Consider the following 10,573-nt stretch of genomic DNA (forward strand, 5'->3'; position numbering starts at 1 on the left):
ATCCAGAAAACCCCACACTGCTTTACAGAGGAACAATGAATAAACAACCACAGTAAAGGCATGCAGGACCCTGAATAGATTGTTTAATGTTGGATAAGAGTGTTGTGTTTAGTAGATTAGCTAAATCTGTAAGATTTGGCAGCACATTACTGCAGAGGAGGAGGGTAAAGAGATGGGTATTGCCCTTGTTTAATTGTGTTATGAATGCTTATGTGCTTTTTTAAGTTTCCCAACCATTCAGAGTTGAGTGGTTACATATACAATGTGGCAGCTCTAAAGAGGTTGCACTGTATAGGAGTTTACTGTCGTGGTGGTGATCTCAGGTGCTGAATGATACTTTCACACCTAACCCCTCCACATAGTAATCCTCAATCTAATGTGTTTGGTGGCAGAGGGCCTAAAAATTTACACTGAGGAGGAGCTTCTTTTGCCGTAGGGTTATGAGGTGCTCAGTGATATTTGAGCACACTGTACCAAACTCTTCAACATACTAATCATTTGCCAATATCATGGCAGCATGCATACGGTAACAATAGTACACAGGCAATAAATATGACACTTTAAAGCTGAAGTTTTATGTATGGGCATTTTTTGGTATAGTTCGATTGGTTTAGCTTGGAGAGTATGTATGTGCCATACCTGACCGATCCCTGTAGAGGATTGAAATCTTGCTAGTAGGCACCTCTACTACAGTGATTGCCACTAGCTTGTGGGTTCTGTGCTGAGCGGCACCTGGAAGTAGCAGTGCCTACTACAGTGATTTCCAGCTTCCACAGGGATCAGCCAGGTATGGCATATGCATACATACTTACATTCGTCCAAGCTGGACCAATGTAATTGTACAAAAAAACCAAACTTAAACTTCAGCTTTAAAATGTGATCCACTTCCATTTTAGGAATAACATGCTCTCTAATTCCCTTACCCTCCTACTTCATGGCATGTTTTCCTACGGAATTACCAGGGAAACATACACTCAGAGGTATTCAGATAGCATTGCTTCAAAATATTTATTCAAACTCTCCTAATAAATATTTAACTGGGTGAAGAAAAATACCTGTGCCTGGACCACTGCTGCATACTTCGTTCCACAACACAAAATAGATAAAGGTCCAGCAACCAGGCACAGTGCTGTTTGAAATCCATCAAGACGTAATAGGGGAATACAGTGCAGAGCAAAGTTAATGCATTTCGGCCACTTCCTGGGCCTTGCGACTAAGACCCAGGGAGGGCCTGAAACACGTCAACCTTGCTTTGAGCTGGAATCCCCTTTTATGTCTTGATGGATTTCAAATAAAGATTCTACAGACTTTTAAACTGCATCATGCCTTGTTGCCGGACCTTTATCTATTTTGTAATAGAATTGCTGACCTCATTAGGATACTGGTTGCTGGACTGTTTCTGGCTTTAAAACTTTGATTTGCTAACTCAGAACACATATACAAGTAGGTAAGTCAGAATTTGAGGTCTGCTTTGCTTTTATTTTATTAATAAAGCTAACTTCTAATTTGTTTCCTGATTTATTTACTTTTAGGTTTATGTAATGTATATGTGTACAGGGGACTGGGGTAAAACCATATGATATCATGTTGTCCCCTGCCAGTTCTTTGTAACAAATTATGGATAGGTGGGCATTCATTTTGACTTGGAGTATTCTTCCCTTTGGTAGGCATTGACACTCTGCATCTGATTCTATAATCCTGTTTCACACTGCATTGAAGCGAGTAGAGATGCTTGTTTTCTAGGGTCGTACAAGTTTTTTCACACATCTTTCTCTCTAGATGTAGTCTTTCCAGCTTTACTAGACAGGTCTGACTGTGTTCTCCTCTACACTGAGCTGTGTGGTTTGTTGGTTGTTAGGATTGTAAGTCTCTGGTAGATCAAAGCGCTTGTCCACATTTAGCTTACCATTTTAAGTAACATATTCCCAATTTCTGTTTATTAAAAACATACAATTGTATACCTATTTCCTTGATTCAGTTTCAAGTTCTATGCAATCTGTTGGGCCATTTATGAATACACAGTGTAGTGGCTGAAAGTTATTTCTCCTCCCCATCTAAACCTATAAAGCGTCAGGTGAGAGTCTGGAGTAAAGATGGGTGTGGTTTTGCAAATATCAGATTCACACTTGTAATTAGAACCTATAGTGGTGAATTCCAGCGACCAAAGGTCAGAGGCTTCCTGTCGCAAGAATGACAGGCGTTTGTGCATAGCTGTGGCTGCTCAGCCTATACAAAGCAATGATAGGCCGATGGCATTTGCAGCTGTCCATGGCTGATGCAATCAGCCACCAGTCACCTGTGGTTAAGGACAGATGATCATCCCTACATGCACACAGAGCCCAAGAAAAAACAACTGTCCCTAACTACTGTTAATAACGATGTGTGAGCACAGACAGACTGCTGCGTCCACCATCAGCCTGGCATTGCTTTATATAGGCTGCGCAGCCGCTGCTCTTCTGGCTGCAGGAAACCTCAGATCCTTGCCTCTGGAATTTGCTCTGTAGCAAGTTTGAATGTGGCCTTCCTCTCCCTCCAGTTTATAATTATGGTTGTCCTAGGACTAGAGAGGTCGCCAACTATCCCGGTTGGCACGTATATAATTAATTTAAGATCAGATGACAACCAGATCTTTTGTCATATTGACATTTGTGACCTAATAGTGTTGCATATGACTTGCATGGACAGACCGCCAAGCACAAACTTTAGGGAAAGCTTAAAAATAGAATTCCCATATTACAAAACAATCTCTGTATCTTGATGTATTGGTCTATGGTAGTTCTAAGTGCCCACTGTTTTCTTCTTGCCATACTGGCTACACAGTGGTGTAAATTGGATTCAGGATTAACTATTGTGATTTGCTTTGAACTACGAACACAACTAGCACAGAATAGTTGGCTAAACTTTGATTTCTGATAATCGAAAGTGTATGATGAAGATGACTTGCTTCTGTTTTTTTTTTTTTTTTTTTTTTTTTTTTCTTTTTTATAGAATCAACTCATTTGGCATTGTTCTATCATTTTGCTATGTTTGCATTCTCCCATATGTCCTGGATGTTGAACCTTTTTCATATCTTTGCATTGTTTGGAACTGAGGAATACAATATAGATATATATTTCCCTATTCTGTGGCTGGTTTGCAGTGGAATGGTATATAGTTGACCAAGCAGCACATAACCTTGTCACTGCATTTGTCTCCTACCACAAAAATAAAAAAATAAAAATAGTTTATGGTGCTTCACAACATTTTGTGTTCTTCTTGTGTATATATTTATATATTTTTTTTATGACTGCACCTATCATTTTGCTGCTAGAGGGTTTTACAAGGGTACCCTCGGAGCTGTATATCTTTCTGGCAGCAAAGAATATTTGAAGTCATTACAAGCAGTTGTGTTAAAGTTTAACTTACATCTGCTATTTGACTAGGTTCCAGACATGGCGGGCTACCCTCACATCCGCTACATTTCATCTGGATTGGATGGAAGGTCATTCAGAGTTCCATTCAGGGGAAATTTTGAGGTTTGTAACAGAATGTTAGCTTTCTGCTGTCATGTCTTTGCTGTCATTCCATGTACCTATGGAATGTTTCCTTCAGGTTGATGTGTGTATGTGTGTGTTCACATAAATAAAGGATACACAATCAATAATTTCCCCAATCAGATGCAGAGTGTATTTGGTAATTATTTTTGAAGCCTTGGAACTTATTTGAGCAGGGAACTGAGAATCCCACCTTTTATTCATAATCATTTGTTGCAGAGGCTTAGTATTTCAAGTAATATAATAGCATTCCATTCCGAGCGTGTTTTTTATTTTATTTTTTTTTTAAATCTTTGTACCATGTATTTATATCATGTAATTTCTGTATGATATACTACAGCATCAAGCATTGGGATTTGTGTATCCTGTGGTTTTTTTTTTTTGTTGTTTTTTTTTCCAGTGTATGGTCAATATAGCACTGGCAGTAACTACAAACTAAAAGCTTTTCATTGAACCTTAACTGTATGATTAATAAGCTTCCGGTTGCACTAATCTATGCAAGTGAACCTTTGACTCAGTAATATGCATGTTTATCCCAATAACACAGGCTTATCCCCTACTGCATGGACATTGTAATATATTAACGTATATTTGGATTCAGACTCTTTATTTGTAGGCACTGGATTAATTTGTCCTCGCATAGATGATGCCTTTTATTTAGGAGAGGGAGGGCATGCAAAAATCTGCTGTGAAATTGATTGGAAATTGGTAGGCCTGGTTGTGTTTGTCTTCATCTGATACGTAACCAGTCCACTTCTATTGCTGTATTATAATTGCCATGGTAAACTCCGCTGGCTTGACAGAATTGCTTTCACTGAGCATTGATTGGTAGAGGGTCTAATCTCAAATGTCTGCTCTCTATGGGTACACATTTGAACAATAGTATACTGGAATCACTAACCGTTTTGTCTTGAGGAAAGAACCATCTGCTGAGATTTTCCTCTTATTTTCCAGGAACTGATTCATCTAGAGGAACGTCTTGGTAATGTGAATCGCGGAGCCACACAGGGGACCATAGAAAGGTGCACGTACCCACATAAATATAAGAAGGTGAGCTATTTTTCTTCTTGGGAACAAGTCTGAAATCTTAGATTTTTATTTTTCTTCTATGAAAAATATCAAGACCATTCTTGTTTGAATATTTTCAAAGCCTCTATATTTTGAGCAAATAAATTGTAGTACAAAAAACAACTTTAGGAAGCAAGCAGAAAGATTATGTAAATTGCTCTTGCTCTCCAAGACAAATTTCAACTGGGTTTGCCTTCATCGGAGTTTGTTAGTGGCTGTGACTCCTTATTTGTCACATGAATATATGCAGTATAAATTCTCTGCGTAAGACCTGCAGTGGGTGGGAATTCCTTGCCGATATACTCACGTGTTTCTCCCACTGGTGCTCCCAGAACACCAGATTACAAGCATTGAGACCATTTTAACCAGACAGCGCATGTCGTGCCTCCCGGTCACACCCAGGGGTGCGCAGCACCGATCAGGGTAAAGAGCCAATCACAGCTGAATCCTATGTAAACAAATGCTGGTAACGGTACTGAAAGCTGAAAATTGGCCTGGGCACGAAGGGGGTGAAAGTGGTCTATAGGCAAGTAGTTAGAGCAGACCTGTTGCATCTATTAACCTCCCTAACATTTGAAGTGAAAAATGAATGACATGGTGTCTGCACTTTTCTTTAATAAATTCATCTTTTCTGGAGCATCCAAATTTGGGGGTATTCTGTAACAGAACCCGCAACTTCCACTCCAACTTGAAGCTATGCCTTTTCCCCCTGTCTCCCACCTTTCTAGTGAGAAGAATTGGGGGGGGGGGGGGGGGGCTTTCATTGGATTGTGCAATGACATAGTTTTATGGCAGAGTGGCAATCTAAATTTAGTGTGTAATTTACAGCTTGCACCCACAGTGGGTGCAGAAGAGAAGATTTCACTGATTAGAGGAGCCCACAGGTTGTGTAGGCTCTGTTACCTTGGCAATTTGGCATTTTCAGTCCAGTACATCGTAGCTATTCCATAATTAAAAAACTGAAGACTTGGCCTGACATGCTGTTATCCATGGAATTATTTATTTTGGCCTTGTTTTATTTAAATAGGATGGGTAAAACTTAAAATACATCAGTTCTCTGATAAACTGAAGCCAGATATTGTCTTAAAAAAAAGAAAGCTTTTCAGTGAACATAAAGTTCTTGTTTAATACTCATCTTCTGTTTCCATTGCTGTCGTTTGGAGAGAAGAATGTTTCCATATTGAAAAAGAATTTGAATAGTTGTGTTCATTATTAAGGTTGCCACAAGATTTTTGGTATTCTGATCAGGCTGTGCTAGGTTCTTTGTATGCCTAAGGCAGGCCATAGATGATGCGATTTTCTTTCCTGCAACCACGCTGTCCCTTCTGGGAGAACACGATTATTGCTGGCGCTATAGCCACTGGTAATAATCACATGCAAAACTCCAACAGGCTGGTTGTACCCAAGTTAATCGATGGATCGACTTGGGTACAATCAGCTTGCCCATACATGGTTTGAATCTTGTCCGGTTCAGCAGGGACTAGCTGAGATTCCAGCCATCTGTGGCCAGCTTTACACATATGGCAATACATGAGCAAAGCATGGGCTGTGAATACCCTTCTCTTTCCCTCTAGGCATCATTTTTGATAGGTGATTAGGCAGAACTTTAACATTCCATTGTGTGATGTGTGTTCTTTCTATTGCAGCATCCTCTGTGTTGTGGCATGCATATGTTGTATTTTAGTTTATGCAACTGAAGAAAATTATTTAAGTATGAATTATCATTTTTAGTATGAATTATCATTTACTCATGGGGACGTGTGAAATATCTGTGTGTTGTGGTAAATGTTTGTTTGAGTTTTGTAAGAAACATGTTTACCGAGTTTGCCAATAATTTCATCTCTGCTAATAAGGTATCCACTGATTGGTTCTCACAGAGGAAATTGCATGGCAAGCAAGATGGTGAGGAAGACACTGAAGAAAAATGTACAATCTGCCTTTCTATGTTAGAGGAAGGTGAAGATGTCAGGTAATATTACTTTGATTTTAGATATGGTTTGAAATTTGTTGGCACTTGTTTTAAAGCGAGATAAGCAGCATGTAAATGTAACTTGTAATACACATCACCCATGTCCTCTCCGGAGAGAACTGGGACACGTATAGAAAGTTCACTAGTGCAAAAGTTATTTCATTGCTTGAATGGCAAACTCACATCCCAAGGATATGCATCACCTTTTATTATGAATTGTATTTTATAAAGAGATAACTCCAATCAGCAGTTTTTAAATTGTAAGATTAAGGCAGCCCATAGATGATTCAATTTCCTTACCTTCCAGCATGGGTGGAAGGAAAGAAAATGACTCTCTTTCTCTATTCCTTACAGGCAGCCTTCCTGGCTGGCAGAACACAGTGGTTACTGCTAGCGGCTATAGCCACTGACAGTAATCACATGTCAAAAATCTGACAGGCTGGTTGTAACTTAAGTCGATCGCTGGGTCGACTTTAGTATTATAAGCCTGCCCATAGATGGATTAAAATTTGTCCGGTTCAGCAGGAAAATATATATGGCCAGATAAAGCTGATGTGATGAAACTTGTCATGCCACTGCTCTGTCATCTAAAGTCCCCTACATACAGTTCTAGTTCAATCTCCCTGCCCTCAGAGTTTGGTTCCATCTCCCTTTTCTCAGTTAGGCCTCTTGCACACGATACTCCTGTTTAAGCATCTACTTTTTCAGGAGTTTCTTTTTGTATGTATTTGTGTGCATTTTCATGCATATGCGTTTGCGCAAATTTGTACGCATGCGCGTACACTTAATCTCACTTTTTTTTTTTTTTATAACTGCTATGTGGTACACACATTGCTGTAAACCCTTCCTTTCCTAGAGTGGACGAAGTATTAGAATGTTTATTAGATTTTCCCCTCGCTTCCTTCTGCTCACAGACAACACTAACATGACACGGGCCTTGCCCCCAGTTTGATTTTATTTTTTTACTATTTTTTACCTTGGAGTCCTTAATGATACCTGGTTGAAGTGTAATTTAATATTTTTAGGGCTGCAACCAACGATTATTTTAATAATCGATTAGTTGGCCGATTTATTGTTTCGATTAATCGGTTAATAACCTTAAAAAGTGTGGTGTGTAATTTAGTTAATATGTCAAGTTTAAAAAAAAAAAAAAAAAGCAATTTATTCTTAAATATCTATATGCAGTGGTAAATATAAATAACCAACTATATGATTAGGGAGCAAAATATCTAATCCTCTGAGAATAACAGACAAGAGATATACTGTATATACCATTAGAGGAGAGATACTGTATATACTATTAGAGGAGAGATATACTGTATATACTATCAAAAGGTGAATCTGGTAAATATCAGACTAAGAGATCAAATTTTTTTTAGTCATTTTCAGAACGTTCTTTCGATTTTCTAATCGTTAGTTGGGTCAAATCGACCATTTTCAACCACAGTGACGGGAAAATTTGAAAATAGAAAACTTCTTGGTCAAAGGAATTTTCAGACAGTGTATGTGGTTTTCTTTCAGAAATTGCAATTTATTTTAAAAACGTAATGTTAAAAACGAGTGAAAATTTCAAACATTCTTTCATTCGTCGAATGTACAAAGATTTTTTGTCTAAATATTCTCGTGTGAAAATTGATCTGTGTGGCCAGCATAAGGCTCGGTGCACACCTATGCAGTTTGCTTTTGATCTATTTCTGCAGTGCTTTTTGCTGTGCGTTTTGATTTTTGCGCACAATTTGTTGGGCAGATTAAAAAAACACAAATTGCTGCAAAAACGCATTACATGCTTTTCTGCAGCTTCTCCATTGATGTATATTGAACCAAAAAATATGCACCGTTTTGCGTTTAAAAACAGTCCCTGGCCCTTTCCAAATACGCAGCGGCTGAAAAAAGCCTAGATGTGAACATGTCCCATAGGAAACCATGTAAATGAACTGTAGTGTGTTTCTGCTAAAAGCATCAAAAAACACAGATGTGAACCAGGTCTAAGATGTTTAGTAACATAATTGGGTTAAAAAAACTAAAATTAGCCCTTTATAGTACAAAAAAAACCCAGATAATCACTACTGTAAGGGGTTCATTTTTTTTACTGTAGAACTATGAAAGTAATATTTACAGTAGTAATTATTTGCTTTTTTTTGTACTATAAAGGGCTCATTTTATTTTTTTTAACTCCATATGGTTTCTGGCCGATCGATTATGAAAATGGTCATTGATTAATTTCATAATCGGTTAGTTGTCGATTAATCGATTAGTTGTTTCAGCCCTAAATATTTTAGGTATTTACATCAAACTTGTATTTATGATGTACATGTTTATAATCATTCTTTTTCTCTTCCTACAGGCGGCTCCCATGTATGCATCTCTTTCACCAAGTATGTGTAGACCAGTGGCTGATCACAAATAAGAAGTGCCCCATATGTAGAGTGGACATTGAAGCTCAACTTCCTACGGAGAGTTGACATTTTTCCAACCAATGTTATGCCCCTTTAACCCCTCGGTACTGCAGCCAACCAAAGATGGCATGACTGAAACTGCACAGACATTAAAGCATTAAATCTGGTGTGCTGGCTCTGCCTCATACAATTAATGCTATAGACTACCATTTGTATACAGATCATATTTAGGTCCTTTGCTGCGAACAAGTTACTTGTAGCAGTGAAGGGTATATGTATTTATAAAGCTTTTTTTTTTTTTTTTTTTGTCTGTTTTTCATTTCCATATTTTTTTTTTTTTTTTCTGCTTTTCATTACCATATTTTTTTGTTTTGTTTTGTTTTTCCGTCACATATTTTTGCATGGATTCTTGTATTGCATTTCTTTGCACATTTATGGGCTTTGTGAACCCTTACACTTGCAGGCAAGATCTAGCTGCTCTAGTCAGTAGAATTGTGAGCATTTGTGCGCGTGTGTTTTTTTACATAGTCCAAGGCTAAACAAATTCTATTCATTACTAACCATAAAGTCCTTTAATTTAATTGATCATGATTTTTAGTTTGTATGTATAAAGTTCTAGGTGAAAAAAAAAAGGAAAATTATTGTATGAAAACATTCCTTATTTAGGAAGAGACTGGCTGCTGTATAGAAAGTGCTGAATCAACTCCCATTGTTTTTGATGCTGAGATCACAATGCTTTGAGACTAACGTAGAATCAAGACTTGCCACACATTTTGTTCTGTCTCCTCGAAGGTGTTATCTAAATCACTCTTCAGCACAATGCAAATATATTTAAATGTCAATATTAAGGAGTTTAGACTGCTGTTCACATATTTATTACTTTTAAGGACGTGATTTTTTTTTTTTTTTTTTTTTTTTTTTTTGCTTCTGTAAAACTGCTCTAACAAAATGTCCAATAGTAGTCAGGTACCGGCTCTTACTAATCTGAGTAAGACATCTTCTCAACGGATCTAAACTTAAATGTATAGTCTTAATAGCAGCTGTTATGGCAGGTGTCCATGCATCCGGAAAACTTTTTCAAGGTCCCCTGCAAACCCTCACAGGGAGGGTTTCCAATTTAATAAACTTAGCGAAATTAAACTGGTGTGTTTTTTGTATTTTTTTCTCTGTTAAACGGGAGGCATAGCTATGGTGAAGATGAGATCTAGGTGACATTGGTGAAATCCTATTCTACAGTGCATCCTGAAAGTATTCACAGCGCTTCACTTTTTCCACATTTTGTTAGGTTACAACCTTATTCCAAAATCAAATAAATTCATTATTTTCCTCAAAATTCTACAAACAATACTCCATAATGACAACGTGAAAGAAGTTTGAAATCTTTCCAAACTATTAAAAATAAAAAACAAATCACATAAGTACATAAGTATTCACAGCCTTTGCCATGACACTCAAAATTAAGCTCAGGTGCATCCTGTTTCCACTTATCATCTTTAAGATGTTTCTACCATTTTATTGGCGCCCACCTGTGGTAAATTCAGTTGATCGGACATGATTTGGAAAGGCACACACCTGTCTATATAAGGTCCCACAGTTAACAGTTTATG

The 10,573-nt window shown here is 37.7% G+C and overlaps 1 protein-coding gene across 6 annotated transcripts in view; it reads left to right on the forward strand.

Moving 5' to 3' along the window:
* Positions 1 to 10,106, forward strand: part of RNF111 (ring finger protein 111) — a 96,185-nt gene extending 86,079 nt beyond the window's left edge. For 3 of the 6 annotated variants that reach the window (XM_073618824.1, XM_073618823.1, XM_073618828.1), the window contains 4 exons: positions 3,423 to 3,515; positions 4,488 to 4,583; positions 6,455 to 6,570; positions 8,915 to 10,106. In XM_073618824.1, coding sequence (XP_073474925.1) covers positions 3,423 to 3,515; positions 4,488 to 4,583; positions 6,455 to 6,570; positions 8,915 to 9,032 — 423 coding nt within the window. In that variant the 3' untranslated portion in view covers positions 9,033 to 10,106. The remainder of the gene's footprint in view (positions 1 to 3,422; positions 3,516 to 4,487; positions 4,584 to 6,454; positions 6,571 to 8,914) is intronic. The other 3 variants (XM_073618825.1, XM_073618826.1, XM_073618827.1) reach the window with 3 other exon arrangements.
* Positions 10,107 to 10,573: the final 467 nt, after the last annotated feature.

The sequence above is a fragment of the Aquarana catesbeiana genome, linkage group LG03 (genome assembly GCF_042186555.1).
Source record: "Aquarana catesbeiana isolate 2022-GZ linkage group LG03, ASM4218655v1, whole genome shotgun sequence".
In the NCBI taxonomy this organism is placed as follows: Eukaryota; Metazoa; Chordata; class Amphibia; order Anura; family Ranidae; genus Aquarana; species Aquarana catesbeiana.